This window comes from Cydia strobilella, chromosome 4 (genome assembly GCF_947568885.1).
Source record: "Cydia strobilella chromosome 4, ilCydStro3.1, whole genome shotgun sequence".
Classification (NCBI taxonomy): Eukaryota; Metazoa; Arthropoda; class Insecta; order Lepidoptera; family Tortricidae; genus Cydia; species Cydia strobilella.
In genome coordinates this window covers 10,677,083-10,699,264 of record NC_086044.1, presented here as the reverse complement: position 1 = coordinate 10,699,264, position 22,182 = coordinate 10,677,083, and the positions used below count along the sequence as shown (strand labels likewise).

Here is a 22,182-nt window from a genome sequence, read left to right as displayed (position 1 = left end):
ACGAATTGTGATTTCGAAGAGTACACACTACACACTCACATTCATTCAAAATACTAGGGCTCCTTTAAAAACAATACGAGACGTCTAGTAGGGCTGAAGGAGTGTGGAACGAGCTCCACCAACGACCAGGAGAGGTATGGAAGCTTTACTGCCATTCTCAATATGAGACCGGTACCAGTGAACACCACCGAAGTAGTCGAATGGGCAACTAACGAGCCGGATGGATATTTTACGTTCAGTGGTAGAACACGCCATAAAATCCCTCAAATGTGGGAACTCGCCGGGATAAGATGGCATTCCAGGAGAACTGTTGAAGAGTCTGGGGTATACTAGGGTGACTATACTCAATTATAAACCGTGTTAGCAGGAAATTTTAACATACTGCTCTGATGCGAGTCGATATCAAAAAGTAAACAACGATACTTAAAAATCGACCCGTCTTAGCCCCAGTTTGAGTTGAATCTGGGACTGTATTCAGCGAAAGTTATTTCAGAATGCAATTCAATTTAATATGTTTATCGGTGCGTCGCTCTCTTACGCAAAGGGTGACTTCAACTTCATTGGTAACGCAGCGTCTTAGCGAACAACTCGCGAACGCGAAGCGAAGCCGCGGCGCGGCGGGCCCACGGCAGAACAGTTTGTTGGCGAATAAACACTCGTTTACCTATTGTGTGCGTACGTAATACGCTGCGTAATACAAAATCAATGTTTTACACATATCTTCCCTAAACTAAGCCTAATTAAGTCTCATGCTTTAAAAATAAACAAGTTTTTTTTTTTAGGTTTTAATTTTTTACATTTTTTAGGTTTCACATGGTTATCCTAACATAATGATTAAATAATTTTTAAGAAAAAAAACCGACTTCAATGGGGGATGCCGTTGAGAGGTTACTTATTGTTGATGGTGCACTCCAGACAATGAAATGAAAGACACAGCAGCAAAGACAGGTAAAACCACACACTTTTCTAGTAGCATTTCGTTTCTGTAAGGGTCACAGTTCTAACCTAACCTAACCCAATATTCTGATAGCATTTCGTTTCTGTAAGGGTCACAGTTCTAACCTAACCTAACTCACTTTTCTGATAGCAGTTCGGTTCTGTGAGGATCGCAGTTCAAAGAAGTTCCACTTCATCAAATGTCACTTTTTTATGTAAATTTGTTGATGAAAATACAAAAATCACTATATGTATGCCTTTCACATTTGAGGAGTTCCCTCGGTTCCTTATGGATCCCATCATCAGAACTCGAGCTTGACGAAAATGTGTCTTTAAAACTTAACTTGCTTAACAAACATAAAAAAGAAGACAAATCGCCAAACGTGAACTATGTGTCATTAAAGAGTTCTATTCTGATATTTCTGATCATCATCAGCAGCTCTACTTCATCAAATGTCACTTTTTTAAATGGAAATGCTGGATTTGTTGATGAAAATACAAAAATCACTATATGTATGCCTTTAACATTTGAGGAGTTCCCTCTATTCCTCATGGATCCCATCATCAGAACTCGAGCTTGACAAAAATGCGTCTTGAAAACCTAACTTGCTTAACAAACATAACGAAGAGGACAAATCGCCAAACGTGAACTATGCGTCATTGAAGAGTTCCGTTCTGATCATCATCAGCAGTTCCGCTTTATCAAATGTCACTTTTTTTAATGTAAATGCTTGATTTGTTGATGAAAATACAAAAATCACTATATGTATGCCTTTAACAATTGAGGAGTTCCCTCGATTCCTCATAGATCCCATCATCAGAACTGCGTTTTGACAAAAACGGGACCAATCTGTATGTATATACTTACAATCAAAAAAAGAGTTTTCAAAATCGGGCCAGAAATGACGGAGTTATGGAGTAATAAACATAAAAAAGAAGGTCGGTTAAAAAGAAGTTAAATGAATTTCTAATGAACACTTTCCTCTTGGTTATCACCTGCCACAGTATTTATGAAGTAAACGTGTTTTGACTGTCGTTACGTTGTTAGTAATTGTCACTTGCCAAAGAAAATAAGAGTGACAGGTATGACAGTTAGGTATTTAATCAATTTAATGTGGGTATTTACTTCTATACTCCATACTCGGGTCACCACACTTCGGGACTTTAATTATTTGTTTTATTAGAAAATTAGCGATAATTAATAAAATACAGCTAATTTTAACAACGGGGTTAACGTAATATATTATTTGGCATTAACTGAGCCACAATCAAGTGTTTTGTATTACCAATTCGAAGTCACCCTGTAATACATCATCGGTACTCTTGGATACATGCAACATGGAACTATGTCTGAAGATCAGGAAAATGGCACAAGAACTCTAGGCAGAATCTAAATTATTCCAATCCATAAAAATGGCTCCACCAAGAATTATGAAAATTGCAGAACCATCGCCCTAATCTCGCATGCAAGAGCTCTCGCAAGCCTACCGATTCGCCTACGGCTCATGAAAGACAGACTCGTTACATAATGACACACTTTTCGCACTTGCCATGAAATGTACTATTGTGTACCGAATGTTCGCCATAATCGCCATAAGTACCTTTACACAAAGCAATAAACAACCGATTTAAAACAGAAATAATGTTTACATAAAAAGCTCTTAATTTATACCTGTAAATACTGCTTGGAATGGTATTTCGGATTATAGTGACGTAACAGCAGCACTAAAAGTGACCTCAATTCATCGGTTTCACACATTTTGTTTTGTAATGTTATAAGGGCGTCTTTATCAACAGTATTAATATGCGGAAATTTTTTGTACACTTCAATAGCTTGTATAAACTCTCTGATGGCTGTAACAACCTGAAAAGTCAAGGTTATTTAACCCTTTACCTACGGGTGTCAACAGGAGTTGCCAGTAAGGCAACACCGCTGCAGTACGGGTGTCAACTATAGTTGATCGAAGATATGTTCATGTTCAATATTTTTTTAAATCAAAACGAGACCTTGTGTCTCGGTGATAGCGGTCACATTATGCATTGGGATTAATATAGGTGCAAAGAAGAAAATATCATAATGTTTCGGTAGATGGCTCAGACATAAACATATTTTAAAAATTACCGCTTTTTTGCTGTCAACTGGGGTTGACACCCGTACTACAGAAGCGCAAATAATTGAACTCAATATGGCCGTCCTAGTGTTGTTTTATATTTCATCGACTTGTTGTAGGAGTGATACGTGTGGGTGTTTTGAATGTTAATTTTAGTTTTTTGCATTTTCTTTGTCCAAAAAGTTACAAAATTGGAAAATAATATTTTTTTTACTAAATACATAACTTGCTGAGCTTCTATTCCGTACTTACAAAAATATCGACAGTTGTATCGATATGCGCACATCACTACTTTTTGTCCGTAGCAGAGATTTGTTTCTATGCAACAATTCAAGTAATTGATTTTTTGCAATATTTCAATAATTATCATCATTTAAGTATTTCGTTGTGTTACATATATAATAAACTAATACTTTAAGACTTAATCTTGAGAAATTCGCTAATAGTAACTTAAAATTCTTCAATTTTTTTGTGATTAATATTAAGTATGAAATAAGAAATATTAGTGAATATAAATACACCAAGTGATTAGTTATTAATTAAGCATATTATACTTAATGTGTGTGTGAAATTTCAAGCACGTAGCTGTAGTACTTCAAAAGTTACAAGTACTTAAGTGAAATTATGTCAAACCGCTGACTCTCGCCAATACATGCCCGTATTGAGCGGTGACTGGGTGTTCAAAGTCCCCGTAGGTAAAGGGTTAAGGGTTTATCATACAAGAATAGGACTACTATAAAAACAGTATCATATGACATGTGAACACTTACCAGATGAAGACGCCGGCTACTTGGCTTCAAGTTATTTCTGTCTAGCTTAACAGCCAATTCAAATTGTTCACATAAATTGACACCCTCGGCGGTCAAATATGACACTATATCAAACGATATTACACCGGAAATATGTTTTAAATCCAACTCGATTTGGGTAGCAAACTTCAGAAAGTAGGTCACTAACCAGAAAAAATGTGACGTGTCGATTTCCAATAATACGTTTGTGAGGATTTGACTATGTAGTGTTTGTACTAAAGAATTGTAACCTTTGAGTAAAAAGTCAACAGTAAACTCTTTAAGCACATTAGATATGTCATCATCTGTTGGAGTTTGATGAGTAAGCCCTTGTACGTTTATGCTGAAATAACGAATTAGATTTTCACTGAAATGCAATTAATTGTGAATTACTTTAATTATTTCATGTAAATAAAAAAAATCACGTTAAAATTTACTTACATGTTCGCTTTACCCCTTTTAGTTATCTTCTTACGCTTTCTCTCTTGTAATGTAACACCAGTCCGTGCCTTGGTGTTTACTCTTTGTTTAGGATTGTGTGGTTTTTGATGAACTGGTTTTTTGAAAGGTATCTCGTCATCGTTGCTTGAAGTAGAAATTGACTCTTGATTTTCGATTTGCGTTCCATATCCGCAGTCAGAATTTTCAGATATTATCCCCTTCCCCTTCTTCTCAGCCTTTACTGGCTGTTGATTATTACTTGTCTCGGTTGCTAAATCTTCTGACATCACTTTTTCTTCCTGTAATATTTAAGTTACATCAACAATCATAATTTAATTTATAAATATGTAACAAACACTTAACTTCAATAGTAGAAACGTATCTATCATACATTATCAGACTTCATATTTTTATCGCCAGTCGATGCGTCCTGATCCCTCATGTCAATGTCATTCTCATCAGGTAGTGGAAGTAGAAACTGTTGATTCTCATCTTTCATTGTAATGTTTTCGGAAGTTGCCCACCCATTGGTATCGGAATTTGGTTCATCGTTACTTTTTCTGCTACCACCCGTATCTGACGAATCCGACGTCGGATCTGATGTCAGCATAGGTGACGAATCTTCACTACCTAAAACATGTTATATGTTTTTAATGCATTTTGGTTGGTATCTACATCTACTACTTAATAAATCTCATATAACACGTCTATATTAACTACATATAATTTTTACTATATTCATTAAGTACCTCTATCCGGCGGAGAAGTGTTACTTTCATTGTCTTCTGAACTCTCAGAATTACACGACTCCAGCCACATATTGAGAAGTTTGTGTAATGTAACAACATGCTGATCCTTATACATCAGTGCTATAAGTTGTACCATTGTAACTCCCCAATTAGTCTGGAAAATAAAATAAGTACAAAACACAAACCTAATCTCATTCAACATCGCATTATGTATAATAAACAATCTTTTATTTTTGAGACTTTACAGCAATCAACAGGAAAAAAAATCGCAGCGCTACAAAGGGTTATATAGTTCATACTGTACAAAATGTAAGAGCTCTTTAAGTGTTACATGAATAATAATGATCTTCTAAAAAAAATAGAAACAGCATATGTACGCATACGTTTAGTTTGTTGACATGTCACCGAATTTGTAAGTGAGAAGTTTATAGAACCACCTGGAGAAATTATGGCAGGCAGTTGTGTGTAAAAGCCATCGTACAGACCAAAAGGGTGTTGAACGGGACAGCAGAGAGACGTCAGCGCGGCGCTGGAGCACGGGACCCGTCAGCGCGGCGCTGGAGCACGGGACCCGCCAGCGCAGGCGCAGGAGTCGTCGTTACGTTAAAACCCCATCACGTAACACAAAGCACGGAGCGATCACCGAAGGTCTGGGGTCACTAATCACTTGGAAAATATCCGCGTGGCCACCCCGATTCAGTTTTAATTAATAAATTTAGTTTCGTTTTAATTTAAACTATATTTGACAATACATAGCTGTTTTTAACTTTGTTTAACTGTTGCATTGCTAGAAATCGAATCTTACGATCAGATATTGCTTTTTTGTCATTAGAAGCACCTACCATATTGCACGATTCGAATTCGAACGATGATCATAATTATACTAACTTTGTATGTTACTGTTATTCAAGAAACCGAATCATACGACCGGGAACTGCTTTTAATTGACATAGCAAACAAGCAGTTTGCGAGATTCGAAAGCAAATGTAACATTGGAGAGCTGATCACTTACCGCTTCCGGTATAATCATTAGCTTAATCAGTACTTTCTCAACGCTTTGGCTAAACATGTTCCAGAGAATCTGATTTTGTACGGCGTGACCAGATTCATTGTTGCCTGAAATATGACTTTTAACGTCCTCTGGTATATGTAGTATGTTTCTCAATAACAAGAGACTGTTACTTATATTTGTACATTGTTCCGGTGACACTTTTAGTTGACCAGGATCCACATTTTTCTTTAAAAAGTCTACAACTACTTTTGTTGCCCGTGGACCAGTAAAGGCCGCTTTAGTGGCTGTGAGTAACTGGTTTATTTCAAATACTATATGCAAACCAAAATCTGATTGCGATGTTACTTCAACTGATAGCAAGCACTCTATGGGTATTGACAAATTGACTAGTATTCTCACTAGTAATTCTATAGTTTTATCTTCCTTAGCGTGTATCAAAAGAGGTATTAAGTCTTTTTTTATGTTTTGCCCGAAACTAATGCTCCTGCGGTATGTCCGTAGATACTTGTCTTCAGTTATAATATTGTGTAAAATAGTTTCGAGGGCAGCTGAAAAAATATTTTAAGTTATTAATTCCTCGTTATGTTATTTTGGACCTAATATTGCACCACCTTCTAATCAGACACTGTCTCGTTTACTGAGAATTATGTCGACTACTCGTATCTGTTACAGTAGGTTCCTCATTCACTTTTAAACCAGTCACTTAAACTGTTGTATTTTGACCCTTGATTATCTTGTAGTATTAGTATACAAATAACGTACGTAACGTAAGGAATCGGTAAAGGATTCGTTTCGAGCAGGTTTCGAGCTAGGGATTCGGAATAGCGACTGACGACTTTTAATACCAACGATGGGCTGGTAATACCAGAAACGAATCCTTTAACGATACCTTTAGTTGTATGTTGTATGTTACTTGTATACTATACTACAAAATAATCAATTGTTAAAAAAATATTATTGTCTTTGTCTGTTGCCAATGTACTATCTAACGAATTGAACTCACCATTACAGTTGTCATTTATGTGATATCCATCTGCGTGCATAAAGCCAAGATTGCTGAATATGCTATGAATCTTTGGACTCCTAAGAACCCACTCCATATTTTATCTGCAACAAAAAAAAAATGGGTAAGAGTCCGAAAAGTGCTAGAAGTACCTACTTAAATTGTGACGTTCTCAGGCTAAAGGTACCACATTGTCGCTTATGGATTCCGAGATATCAATGATTTTATAAATCATGTCAAAATTGACGAAATTTTGTTTTGTTCAAAAACAGTCTCTAGACACTTAAAATAATCAATCATGTGTATTGTACAAAAGTTGTGAATTCCAGCCCCAGATACCCAACTAGGGAACAAATCAAAGTATTTTATTAATTAATTTTTTCTTGTTTCTTTAGTGTATGATATCTATTTCAGTTTATAATTCCAGCGATAACTTGGAACTATACACGCTTAAAGTTTAATGACTAGGATACCTCATTGTCGGTCGTCCTTACTCCTTATTACGATCGACAATCATGAACGTTTTCTGTGCTAGTTACAGCTTCTAACTAGTTTGTGGACCATATGACGTAATCATTTCCACTGAAGTTCGGTGTAAGTGTGATTGACTACTTTGGAATTAGTTTTTCGTTGTTTTGTATTTAGTGCAATAAATTAATTTCAAGTGTCGAGTAGTCGAGTATTAGAAATCGCGGCATCTATTCCGCTGGTAGCAACAGTAGCTTACCAAACGAAAACCAGAAATTGTCAATCGGGTGAAATTGGTGTACCGGGGGGTGGGGGTGAAGCTAACGGGTAGGCAGGGGTTATTTGAAGGTCCCTTTTTATAGTTTTTCGTAAATAACTCCTAAACGATAGCCCATAGCAAAAAATGTCTGTTACGTAAATAATATGTATAAAATTTCCTACAAAATAGATAAACAGGGTGTCCCAAAAATAGCACATCAAACTGACACTGGAGGTAGGACACCCTTAAAAATAACACCATTGCACGGTTTTCGGAGTATTATAACCGATTTAGGATTTTACTAATTTTGCTCTTTTTTATCACTGACCATAGAGTGACGGTGCCAGTATTCACTTGGAAAGCCCTCAAAGTGAATTTGAGAGTTAACATTCACGAGGTATTCAGGCTGTTTTTTCATTTAATTTCTACTACTAGGGTGTCCTCACTATTTATTAATCTGTGCTCCAGTGTCAGTTTGACTTGATATATGTATAAATAAAACTATTAGCACTTATGATGTGTAATATTTTGCCTTTTAACTCTCAATATTTACTAAAACTCCAAATCCATATTCAATACCGGGATCCCGGGATTGATGAAGAGTTTCGGTATTAATACTGGTATTCCGTGACATCCGGTATTTGTGTGACGTTTTAAGTCGCATTTAGTAGGATAGGATACGTTGAAGAAAAATACCCGGATTAAAATTACAAAATGTATTTAAACTAAAAACTAACTAAAAGGAAGATATGGCCGTGAGTCTAATTCTGAGCTGGCAGATTAGTAAATTAGCGCGAAACAAGTCTTTGATAGGAGTCACTTCCCTGCACTACGTTGCAGAAAGTTGCACTCGGAGATAGACGTCTTCAGCCGTGGTTCCGGATCCTCAGCACGGGAACCTTCCGGAACGTAGAGGAGCATGCGCATTGCGCATCCAGGTTGGTAGGTGAGTATCTCAACCCCAGACTCGGTCCCCGATCCGGGGTAATGTACACAGCATATTATGATTTAAAAATGATCGGCAACTCGCGATCTAGCTAGTTTGTGTCAATGTTTGAATTATATATTAATATTTTAAATATTTAGAAGATTATTTGTGAAAGAAATGTCACTGATCTTCACAATTTTCTTAGTGACAGATTTCCAAAGATTTCACTTTTAACAGCCGGCCAGCACAAAAGGCTAAACACGAACGAGGTTTTATAGCAAACCGTTACATTTGGAAGCCCTAGTGTGGCCGTAGTATAAAAAATCCTAAAAAGGAAAAACCGAACCGTTTAAACATTTTACTTTAAAATTGAAATGCCATCAGAATTCAAAGCGAGTTTCGCTGGCGAGCGAATCGGAATCCCAATAAAAAAATATTATATCACATACTAAGGGGAATCCGCCCTCTCGAAGACTACTACGTAGATGTTGAAATACCCTACGAGTATACACGTGACGCTAGCGAGCGCAGGCAGGACCCAGAGTAGGTTACGCGAGTCGCGTGGCCGGCGCACGTGCCCAGTTAACGTGCCCAGAGCTATAACGTGCGCGGCCCGCGTTACGAACGAACGTTGACGAACGGAACGTGCTCATATGACGCGGTTCGGACGATTAGGTAGCTGGATGGTGCTGAGAATAAAATATTCCTGTAACACTTACATAACCTATTCTACCAACATGTTTTAACGTTATAAATTATGTAGAAACATGACAATAGTAAAGTTTGCTTTTTAAATCCCTTATAATTATTTAGTTAGTTTCTATCCAGTTACCTATCTGGAAGAGCGATATCTCTGTTTTACGAGACAAAGTTTCGAGAGAGTCAATTAAACGCAGGCAATGGGATGGGCAATTGGTCAAGCATTTTTTTAAGTTTGTTATAAGGCAAACAAGCTAAGAAAAGAAAGACAGTCGGATTTAAATGTTTATTTTAATCAGACACCTATTAAATAATAAAGCGTTGACTATAGACGGAGAGCTGGTAGAAATTTGGAGTAGGTCCTTGAGGCAAGCTGAAAATTTGCCTGATGCTTCTCCTATCTTACCCTTTTTTTTTTATAGGAGGGAAAAATGCATTCCGCATACCACCCGGGTGCGGGGGGTGTCCCGAGTGGTTATGTGGGACTCCCGTCTAGGCTAATGAGGCCCACGGTGTACCCACTAAAAAACCTCCCATATGCCGCCTCACCGCCCTATTGGTGGGGTTACGGGAACGCTTACGTACTCATCCGCGACCCCACCGGCGACAGCCGCCCACGAGCGGCTCCTTCGCGAATGCCCGAAGACCCTTCACGCTAGGCGCGCCAGATGGTACGACGCGCCTTCCTCCTCGGCTTCCGTTCTGCATTATAGCGGACCCCCCCGGAGTCCGCCACAAGGAAGCCACGGGCGCCAGAAATTTCCCCGGCGCCCGGCGACAGATCAGGTCTATGGTTCTGCCGCAAAACCACAACTCGGCTGCAGAGGACAGGGAGAACGGCAGATCGTAACACCGACACTCCTCTTCCTCTGCAGCCCCACCAACGCCGTTACAGCGGAACGGCCCCGCCAAGTTCGCAGGGGATAGGGAGAGTGGCGCATCGAAATACCATCACTTCTCTTCCCCTGCGATCCCACCTCGGCCGCCGAGGATAGGGAGAACGGCTTACCGCAATACCGACTTCAAGTCTAGCTGCAGGGTAGCGGGTCTAAATCAACCTATAAATTTTTAGATTTTTTTTTTGGTGCCCAAAAAAGGTTCTTGAGGCAATCTGTAATTTCTACAAGTGAAAATTGAATATCTAAATAGTCATTAAAAAATTATGCCAGACAATTTGGCCGGGTCTTTAACCTTGCCAGACGCGTGCAAAACATTTTTCAAAAAATTCAAAAAAAGGTTCTTGAGGCAATCTGTAATTTTTACTGGTTAAAGTTAAGTATCTAAATAGTCATAAAAAAATAAGCCAGACGATTTGGTCGGGGCCTTCTACCTGCCAGACGATCTAGAAAGTTACGTATGGCATATACTCGCACGCAAAATTAAGTTTGTTATCCTGTATAAATGTATGCTAATACAAAGTTATTTTTGTAGTGCAGAAAATTAAAGATAGAAAGGTACAAATTTGGATGTAAGATGTAATTATGTGTATAGAATTATGGGTATGAATAGGGTGTGGGCATATTACATATGAAATTAGCGACAATATGTCCAGCTGTATCTCTATTGTAGATCCATGGGCAGTTATGACGAAGGCCTAGGCCGGGAAGTATTTTTATTTTATTTTAATGTAAACATGGCGTGCATGGATAGATAAATAGATAGAATAACCATTTATTTGTTTGCCACAATACACACATATTAAAACAGAAGAAACACAGGAGATATAAAAAAGCAACATTAAGATAAAGAACAAAACTTAAAAAAATAAACCGTAGAATTGCTGTGTGCGTTGCAGCAAAACAAAAGGGTTCTGGCTCAGTTATACACCGCTCTTTCGAGCGAAGCACTGGTAATTCTGCTAGAACCCAGGTCACTAACAGACTATCAATGTAGAAATTATAATGTTATAATAGTAATGAATAATTGTCCTATTTCTAATAAAATTGCCATTATAATGTCTGAATAGAATAGATGTGTCGTAGGGATGTATAGATGTGGTGAGTGTTGGTGCGTATGTGTAGTATTAACAAATACAGCTGTAGTGAACGTCCTACAGACTACATCCGGTAATCTGTAACTAAGTACCCGTACGGAATTCCTAAGTTGTTTATTTAAAAGGTGTTTTTGAAATGAAACTTGAATGATTTTTTTGTTTTAAGGCATCTTAATGGTGGGGGGATATTATTTCAGCACTTGGTTGCCAGATACCGGAAGCAGCCAGTAAAAGCGACAGTTTTGTGCGGGTGCGTTTCTAAAAGGCAACGCCTGGTGGATCTGGTACCGTGTCTTTTGTGAAAGGAGGAAATGTGTATTTTTGAGTGCAGATATTCAGGTTTTTTATCATTCATGACACTAAACAAAAGACTTGCAAGGTGTAGGTGTCTGCGAGACGACATATTGAGTATAGAGGCCTTATTTAAATGTGGCGTTATGTGACTCCTAGGCGGGATTGAATAACAAAAACGGTAGCAGGCATTCTGTACTCGTTGTATAAGACGACGAGTTTTCTCTAGTAGACCTGGCCCATACACTATGTCTCCATAATTCAGTTTGGAGAGAATAAGTGATTCACATAGAATCTTACGTACTTCCTCAATTAAGAGGTTTCGAATTTGGTATAAAACCTTCAGGCGAAAAAAACAAGACTTGACCAACTCACTTACATGTTTTTCGAACCGCAATTGGCTGTGTTCATGAATATTTTTTTCATCTTTAGGGGTCATATAATATAATTAAATAATAAATAATTTATAAATTATTTTAGGGGTTTAATATAATTTTAGTCTAATTTAACTTTAATTTTAATAATATTGTCTTCGGTTACCGCGATAGTTACTCATGAAATAAAACTATGAAAACGGATTATATCGCGTATATTGAATTTATAATACATCCCGACGTTTCGAACTCTTTACAGCGTTCGTGGTCAACGGGTGACTGAGGAAAAATTACAAAATGCAAAAATACCCACATACTAAAATAATGAACAATCATAGACTACAAACTTTAAGGCTGGTTGTACATGCAAAATCGGTTCATAAGGCTAGTTATACACTATAATTATTTTTTTTTTCAAGTAAAGATATATATATATACGCGATAAAAAACTATGCCGGCTCCAACCCTACACCACGGACCCGAGAAGATTTAATTCCCTCCTAAATTGTAGGAGGGTATCCCAATATGGGACCGGCAACAAACTCGGCGGGACACATCTTTTCAAAACATCAGAATGTCCAGCATCATCCAACACTACGGTCTCACAGTCTATGTCTCGCTTGCTCCTTTATCAGGTGGACTACAGGATCCCAAGCTGGTGGTAGAGAAAAGCCATCTTCCCTATTAAAGTTTGGATATTTCTTAATCTCAATGGCCTCGCGCAGCATTCTGGGTATGTAACGCTTCTCCTTGGCAAGAACCAGAGGCTTATCAAACTTGATTGAGTGATTGGCTTTATCCATGACATGCTCACAGACAGCAGACCTAGGTCGACGGTGCTTGACATCAGCTATGTGTTCCTTCACCCGAGTGGAAATGCTCCGTTTCGTCTGCCCGACATATGATAGGCCACACTCACAGTCCAGCCTGTACACTCCTGCAGTCTGTAGAGGGGTATTGCATTTTACAGGCCTCAGGAATTGTGACATCTTCTTCATTGGCTTGAAATATGTTTTTATAGAAGCCCGCTTCAAGATGTGGCTGATCCTGTCCGTGACCCCCCTGACAAAAGGCAGAATGGCAGGCCTGCGCTCAACTGTGGGGATCTTAATGTGGGACCTCTGGTTGACCCGCGGTATCCTGAGCTCGTTTGCCTGGAGCGCGCGCCTGGCATGCTGGAGCTCCGCGGCCAGATGCTGGTCATCACATATCCTCTGGGCTCTCTGAAACAAAGATTTGCCTACTGTAACAAGTTGACTGGGATGGTGATGCGATTTGCCATTTAAGTACCTATCAGTATGAGTAGGTTTCCTATACACAGTGCGACCTAGGGTGTTATCAGGATTTCTTTTTACCAATACATCTAAGAAGGGGAGAGAACAGGCTGAGCTGCTCAGGATACCGCGGGTCAACCAGAGGTCCCACATTAAGATCCCCACAGTTGAGCGCAGGCCTGCCATTCTGCCTTTTGTCAGGGGGGTCACGGACAGGATCAGCCACATCTTGAAGCGGGCTTCTATAAAAACATATTTCAAGCCAATGAAGAAGATGTCACAATTCCTGAGGCCTGTAAAATGCAATACCCCTCTACAGACTGCAGGAGTGTACAGGCTGGACTGTGAGTGTGGCCTATCATATGTCGGGCAGACGAAACGGAGCATTTCCACTCGGGTGAAGGAACACATAGCTGATGTCAAGCACCGTCGACCTAGGTCTGCTGTCTGTGAGCATGTCATGGATAAAGCCAATCACTCAATCAAGTTTGATAAGCCTCTGGTTCTTGCCAAGGAGAAGCGTTACATACCCAGAATGCTGCGCGAGGCCATTGAGATTAAGAAATATCCAAACTTTAATAGGGAAGATGGCTTTTCTCTACCACCAGCTTGGGATCCTGTAGTCCACCTGATAAAGGAGCAAGCGAGACATAGACTGTGAGACCGTAGTGTTGGATGATGCTGGACATTCTGATGTTTTGAAAAGATGTGTCCCGCCGAGTTTGTTGCCGGTCCCATATTGGGATACCCTCCTACAATTTAGGAGGGAATTAAATCTTCTCGGGTCCGTGGTGTAGGGTTGGAGCCGGCATAGTTTTTTATCGCGTATATATATATATCTTTACTTGAAAAAAAAAATAATTATAGTGTATAACTAGCCTTATGAACCGATTTTGCATGTACAACCAGCCTTAAAGTTTGTAGTCTATGATTGTTCATTATTTTAGTATGTGGGTATTTTTGCATTTTGTAATTTTTCCTCAGTCACCCGTTGACCACGAACGCTGTAAAGAGTTCGAAACGTCGGGATGTATTATAAATTCAATATACGCGATATAATCCGTTTTCATAGTTTTATTTCATGAGTAACTATCGCGGTAACCGAAGACAATATTATGTACACCAGTACGGACTGGAAGTTGCAACCAAAATCCGGCGACATGAAGACCTTGGGAATAAGCTCGCACGCGCTCGTTGCGCTCTGCATTTCTTGAAGAGGTGTCGAGATGAAAATCTTATTCCTACATGCGTGAAGATAGCTCCGAAGAAGGACATTATCGGCAGTGAACGCATACTTCGCCGGGCGAGTGAGAGATTACTGTGCAAAACCATCCATAACAACCGTTACACGGCTTATAGACTTGAGCAACAGATTAAGGTAGGCACCGGTCAATTGCAGGAAGTGTTGACAAGCACCGATTTTAATGATGTTGTTGAACAAGGTAATAAACGTTACGCATTTACATTTGAACAATGCAAGAAACGACAAAGTGCCAAGTTTGACAAGTTAAAATCGAAAACGAGACGCAGCGATAACGGAGGGCTTCAGAATAATAGCGCTAACGGAACGTCGCTGTCAGTGTCAAATCGGTCGGTTGTCAATCTATCCAGTAAACAATTGTCGACGTCTGAGTTTTCAGTATTAGAAAAAGGTCTTAATTATGTTGTGGCTCCGCGAAAGATCCCTTTTGAGGACATTATTGTTAGTGTAGAAGACTGTCTGGTGAAAAATCAGGTAAAGAAGGAAGATTTGGAGGCTATACGGCAGGATGTTTCGTCATTATTACGGAAAGCCAAGCCTCCGAAAAGGAATTTGCCTAGAGATGAATTGGCCGCGTTGAAAACGTTACGCGATGATCCAGACCTTACTATTCTTCGAGCGGATAAGGGAAATGCGACGGTTGTACTTAATACTTCAGATTATAACCAGAAAATTAGGGAATTATTAGCGGATACTACAACCTACAAACATGTAAAGACGGACCCGACTATGAAAGTATTGAAAACCACTAAAGAACTAATTAGTGATTACTCGGACAGCCTTGATCTGAATGTTGCAAGTTTAGTTCCTGACTGCCCCGTGCCTCCAAAGTTGTATGGGTTGCCAAAAATACACAAACCTAGTGCCCCACTTCGTCCCATAGTGAGCCAGATAGATGCTCCCACATATAAATTGGCTCAGTACCTCGCGGGAGCCTCTCAGCATTACGTGGTAACACTAGCACGCATACAAAGGATTCTTACCATTTCATCGGTGAGATTAAAGACCTAACATTGACTGATGATGAGATCATGGTCAGTTTTGACGTCCAGTCGCTATTTACAAGCCTACCGGTACAAGACTGCATTGAAATTGTCAAGAAGAGGTTATGTGAGCAGAACATGTCAGAGGAATATGCTAAGCTGTTGGAACATTGCCTTACATCTGGCTACTTGCTATGGAATGGTGAATTCTACCTTCAAGTCGACGGCGTGGCCATGGGGTCTCCGGTGTCTCCAGTAGTCGCTGACATCTTTATGGAGGACTTCGAGGAGAGGGCACTCTCATTGGCTCCTGTGCGACCGAAGATATTTAAAAGATACGTAGATGACACTTTTACTATACTTCCAAAAAGTAGTGTTTCAACTTTCTTGGATCACCTAAATTCCATCCATAGCAAAATAAAATTTACTATGGAGTTGGAAAAAGACTGTTCTCTCCCCTTCTTAGATGTATTGGTAAAAAGAAATCCTGATAACACCCTAGGTCGCACTGTGTATAGGAAACCTACTCATACTGATAGGTACTTAAATGGCAAATCGCATCACCATCCCAGTCAACTTGTTACAGTAGGCAAATCTTTGTTTCAGAGAGCCCAGAGGATATGTGATGACCAGCATCTGGCCGCGGAGCTCCAGCATGCCAGGCGCGCGCTCCAGGCAAACGAGCTCAGGATACCGCGGGTCAACCAGAGGTCCCACATTAAGATCCCCACAGTTGAGCGCAGGCCTGCCATTCTGCCTTTTGTCAGGGGGGTCACGGACAGGATCAGCCACATCTTGAAGCGGGCTTCTATAAAAACATATTTCAAGCCAATGAAGAAGATGTCACAATTCCTGAGGCCTGTAAAATGCAATACCCCTCTACAGACTGCAGGAGTGTACAGGCTGGACTGTGAGTGTGGCCTATCATATGTCGGGCAGACGAAACGGAGCATTTCCACTCGGGTGAAGGAACACATAGCTGATGTCAAGCACCGTCGACCTAGGTCTGCTGTCTGTGAGCATGTCATGGATAAAGCCAATCACTCAATCAAGTTTGATAAGCCTCTGGTTCTTGCCAAGGAGAAGCGTTACATACCCAGAATGCTGCGCGAGGCCATTGAGATTAAGAAATATCCAAACTTTAATAGGGAAGATGGCTTTTCTCTACCACCAGCTTGGGATCCTGTAGTCCACCTGATAAAGGAGCAAGCGAGACATAGACTGTGAGACCGTAGTGTTGGATGATGCTGGACATTCTGATGTTTTGAAAAGATGTGTCCCGCCGAGTTTGTTGCCGGTCCCATATTGGGATACCCTCCTACAATTTAGGAGGGAATTAAATCTTCTCGGGTCCGTGGTGTAGGGTTGGAGCCGGCATAGTTTTTTATCGCGTATATATATATATCTTTACTTGAAAAAAAAATAATTATAGTGTATAACTAGCCTTATGAACCGATTTTGCATGTACAACCAGCCTTAAAGTTTGTAGTCTATGATTGTTCATTATTTTAGTATGTGGGTATTTTTGCATTTTGTAATTTTTCCTCAGTCACCCGTTGACCACGAACGCTGTAAAGAGTTCGAAACGTCGGGATGTATTATAAATTCAATATACGCGATATAATCCGTTTTCATAGTTTTATTTAATTTTAATCTTAACTGTAATATAATAATTTTATGTAATGTTATAATGTAATATATTATGATATTAAGTTGATTGAAATAAATGAAATGAAATTAATTACATCACACGTTTAGGGGGGGGGGGGGGAAGAAAATGTGACATGTTATGACAAGGGGAAGGGGGAGTCACAAACTTTGTGACGTCACTATAACTTATTTAAATTATTTTATTCGCTGTACAATTAAATAACAAGTTTTTGGAACGATAATCGTTTTTAATCGTTTAATTTTCTTTTCTTAAACATGCAATGAAATATCGTCCTCATGTGCGTCAAAACAGGCTTCAAAGTATCACGTTTCGGGCGGAGCAACTCGAGAGAACTGTAAAGGAATTTCATACGAAATTGAGTATTTTTTTTTAAATTTTAATGTAAACATGGCATCTGTGTTCATGCGAACAGGCTAAACAGTTGATTTTTTTTTTAGTCGTAGCGCAAAAATAATCAAATTTTCTTTCCCGCGTAAGCAACCCTTAATTTATGTTTTAAAAAAAACAAATTATTTTAGGGGTGTATCTCCTAAACCATGCGTCGTAGCGCAAAAATAATAAAATTTTCGTTCCCCTCTAGGTAACCCTTAATTAATATTTGAAGAAACAAAACCAAAAAACATAAAAAAAAATTACAGGGCTGTATCTCCTAAACCATGCGTTCTAGCGCAAAAATAATAAAATTTTCGTTCCCTTTTATCAAAGATCATCAAAGATACAGTCTAAGAAAAAAACGTGCCTCGAAAATCACGAAAATTTGATTCTCGATCAGATGGCGCCACTAGTTTTGGTCTACACTCGTATAGAGGGCGTTGACTGTTTCGTTTGTTATTTATAATTTTAACGCATACCAGTGAAAGAACATGGGTCCAAATCATATGAAAATAATTAATGCAAATAAAAAAATCATTGATCCATATTTAAATACATTTTATCGTATTTTTATAAATATCTATTTTTAGTTTTAAAGTGTGTCGACAGATGGCAGTGAATTTACTGGGGTTACAAAATTTACTATGACAGTACCGCTCTAGTATAAGTTACTCTATGCCTTTTATTAAGCCCTATAGTAATATACTAAGAACACAATGAAAATAAAAAAAGAAAAAAAAGCAAAGAAAAATCTTTATAGGGCTGTATCTCCTAAACCATGCGTCGTAGCGAAAAATAATAAAATTTTCGTTTCTCTCTAGGTGACCCTTAATTTATATTTGAAAAAAAAAAAAAACAAAAAAAAAACTTTATAGGGCTGTATCTCCTAAACCATGCGTCGCCAAAAATAATAAAATTTTCGTTCCCCTATAGATGATCCTTAATTTATATTTGAAAAAAAAAAAAACAAAAAAACAAAAATCTTTATAGGGCTGTATCTCCTAAACCGTGCGTCGTAGCGCAAAAATAATCAAATTTTCGTTCCCCTTTAAAAAAACCCATGTGATAAATAAAAACAAAATAAAAAATAAATAAATAAAAAAACAAAAAAAAACATTATAGGGCTGTATCTGCTAAACCGTGCGTCGTAGCGCAAAAATAATCAAATTTTGGGGACCAGGAAACCCCTAATTACTATTAAAAAAAATCACAAATAGGAAAAAACGCTTTATAGGGCTGTATCTCTTAAACTGTGCGTAGAAGCGCAAAAATAACGAAATTTTTAAAAACAATGAAAAAAATATATATATATATATATATATATATATATATAAGGCTTCTAATCCGTGCGTTGTAGCGCAAAAATAATAAAATTCTCGCCCTCTTTTAACATCCCACGCACTGAATAACCTATCACATCAGGACATGAAACAATCATCATCATCATCATGTTTGTATTATTATTTCATTATTATTTGTATTATTCAAGCATTTATTAATAAAATAACAAATTCACACATTATAATAATTACAACACATTACTATTCTGTATTTAAATTGTATTATTTTACATATACATGTATTTATTAAAATTACAATACATTGTTATAAATTCGGTCATATTACGTTAACTATATCCCTACTAATACTCATAGTGTACATAATTATCATAAATGTACACATATTCATAATCACAATCACATCGTACATCCTAATTTGTACCTTTTACCTTTAATTTACTGCACTATAAAAATAACTTTGTATTAGCATACATTTCTACAGGATAACAAACTTAATTTTGCGTACGAGTAAGTGCCATACGTAACTTTCTAGATCGTCTTGCAGGTAGAAAGCCCCGACGACCAAATCGTCTGGCTTATTTTTTTATGACTATTTAGCTACTTAACTTTAACCTGTAAAAATTACAGATTGCCTCAAGAACCTTTTTTGAATTTTTTGAAAAAATATTTTGCACGCGTCTGGCAAGGTTAAAGACCCGGCCAAATCGTCTGGCATAATTTTTTTATTACTATTTAGATATTCAATTTTCACTTGTAGAAATTACAGATTGCCTCAAGAACCTTTTTTGGGCACCAAAAAAATTCTTTAAAAATTTATAGGTTGGTTTAGACCCGCTACCCTGTAGCCAGACTTGTAGTGCTGAGGTAGGGTAAGATAGGAGAAGCATCAGGAGGCAGATTTTCAAAATTGCTTTCTTGGGGTTAGATAATAAGATATTACGTATCATTTGTGGTATATTGTACAAAGAAAAATCGATAGGGTATATCGTATTTGAAGGATACAATCTTGATATTTTGTGTCAAAAACTAAACAAACTATACCAACTGATAAAAGGTGCAGTTAAAGGGTTAAAGAGGTATTTCCCATTCGATACATGGATATTACGTATCATTTTGTGATTAATATGTACCGTATCTGCAGTATAGTTCCATAAGTCTCGTGAAATAGGTATTAAAGTAGAACTGTCACTTTGTAAAATTGAAAAATTAAAAAAAAATTGTTAATGATATTATTTTCAAAATTGCTTTCTTGGAGTTAGACATGAGGATATCACGTATCATTTGTGGTATATTGTACAAAAAAAAATCAGCCATATCGTGTCTGGAGGAGCCCAAACTTGGTATGTTTTGAAAATTCTTTTTGTTTAAATTAAAAAAATATGCCCGAAATGTAATGATGTGATATTTTTTAGAATCGCCTCAAAAAGCCCTTTCGTATGATACCACATACGATAGGTTTTGGAATTTTTTTTTCCATACAAAAAAAATAATGTTTTACCACCCCCAGCGAAAGATTTTTAGGAACTGCGGGTCAAAAATTTTGTTTTGGCCTCTAGTATGTGTGTGCCAAACGGCTAACCTGTACATCGATTTGCGGTATTTTTATACGAACGGGTTAGACTATCTGGTACAGTACATTGAACAGAATATTAAATAAAATAGGTATCTTACCTTTTAAATTATCGTCAAGGATTATAATTTAAAACCAAAACTTTCTTTACACGTAAATCACAGTAGCAATAACTCAGGATCGTATAAGTTCACTAACACTCGACTTTTAACTCACTTTCATAATAAGTACATATTATAAATTTTTCCTTTGCACTGTTGTAAACTTGTAACAAAACAACTCACGATACAAATAGTTCGTGTACTATACCTATAACCACATTATCTTCTGCTAAAATTTAATAATCTTTCTAATCATTTGTCGGCTTAGAATGCTTAGATATTTGTTATATATGCAGTGCGTAAGTGACATGGAGCGTAAGGTACCTTCTACGGTAAATAATCGCGTCAAACTCAAACACGAACACTCAGAATTAAACAGACAGACAGCAAGTTCCAAACAAGTACAAACAGTACCTATTATACATATACTTACTTTACTCTTTGGTCTACAAGTTCCAAGTTCCAACTGCTGTTCCATTCCAAGTTGAATTGAATTTTATTGAAGTTGACAGTTGACACTGATAGATTGCCCGTGCCGTGGCAGGATGGCGATATTGGCAATGGCACTCACAGATGGCACTAACACTAACTATATAATGGCCAGTGAGGTAGGTTGGTTGACTTGGTTGGTTGGTAGGTTGTTAGCAAGGTTTGGCAATAATAACAAAGCGTAGCGTGTCTCCAGTGTTACTCAAAATTAAACTCTCATGTCATCAAAATACTGCAAAATACGTGTTGAATGTTAGTGTTTTTTAATGGCCTGGTTACGAGACTTTTAAGCCGTCTTTATTTTTATAAAACTGTGCACTAATAAGGTCCCTCCACACTCATGCGCGAATCACGGCGCGAAGCCGCGAACGCGAGTGTGGAGGGCCTTTATATTTTGTCAAAGGACTGTCTCATTTCAAACGTAGACAGAAAGAATCATACTATCTTTATCTTACACTAGCATTAGCACCCAAAAGAAAAGGATGAGTATAGTTTTTGTTGTTCTTATTTACTGACAATAGTTTTTTTTTTTTTTTTTATTATTATTCAATAGCCATAAACTGTATGTGTACATGTTGATGTTAGACAAGGACAGTGAGAATCAATACAATTTTACCCGGTGGGTGTAGCTACATATTTACATACTTATTAACTAACAGTTTATATTATAGTATTCACTTAAGGTGTAGGGGCATAACTCAATGACAAATTTTTTAAGTTCTGTCAAAAACTTCAAGTCATTAAGTGACTTAATTTGTACGGGCAACGTATTAAAGGACTGTCTCATTTCAAACATAGATAGAGAGAATCATACTATCTTTGTCTTACACTAGTACCAGAACCCAAAAGAAAAGGATGTCTAGTTTTTTTTTTTGTTCTTATTTACTGACAATTTGGTTTGACCAACTATATTAAAGTTTTATCACTGTATTTTTAAAATACTTGTAAATTGGTTGATATGTTTGGATGTCTTTTAGTAGATTATTATTATTAAGCGGCGGAGGACGGAAGGAAAAATCACTATTAATATTTTTATACACTTCACAGTTCTGGCAAGAGTGGCAAGCACTAATCTGTCAATGAAGGATGAAGAATTAAAAAAAAAGA

General features: G+C 37.8%; 2 protein-coding genes across 3 annotated transcripts in view; one reads left to right on the top strand and one right to left on the bottom strand.

The window, feature by feature from the left end:
• LOC134740587 (protein timeless-like) overlaps positions 1 to 20,707 on the bottom strand; it is a 36,441-nt gene extending 15,734 nt beyond the window's left edge. The window contains exons 1-8 of one of the 2 annotated variants that reach the window (XM_063673113.1): positions 20,587 to 20,707; positions 7,041 to 7,144; positions 6,038 to 6,585; positions 5,026 to 5,179; positions 4,668 to 4,906; positions 4,277 to 4,575; positions 3,818 to 4,202; positions 2,609 to 2,800 (exon numbers count right to left, since the gene is read on the bottom strand). In XM_063673113.1, the coding sequence (XP_063529183.1) occupies positions 2,609 to 2,800; positions 3,818 to 4,202; positions 4,277 to 4,575; positions 4,668 to 4,906; positions 5,026 to 5,179; positions 6,038 to 6,585; positions 7,041 to 7,137 (1,914 nt within the window). In that variant the 5' untranslated portion in view covers positions 7,138 to 7,144; positions 20,587 to 20,707. The remainder of the gene's footprint in view (positions 1 to 2,608; positions 2,801 to 3,817; positions 4,203 to 4,276; positions 4,576 to 4,667; positions 4,907 to 5,025; positions 5,180 to 6,037; positions 6,586 to 7,040; positions 7,145 to 20,586) is intronic. The other variant, XM_063673114.1, reaches the window with a different exon arrangement.
• LOC134740913 (uncharacterized) lies at positions 15,619 to 17,968 on the top strand. Its single transcript, XM_063673568.1, has 2 exons — positions 15,619 to 16,755; positions 17,948 to 17,968. The coding sequence occupies exons 1-2, from the start codon at positions 15,619 to 15,621 to the stop codon at positions 17,966 to 17,968; spliced, it is 1,158 nt and encodes a 385-aa protein (XP_063529638.1).
• Positions 20,708 to 22,182: the final 1,475 nt, after the last annotated feature.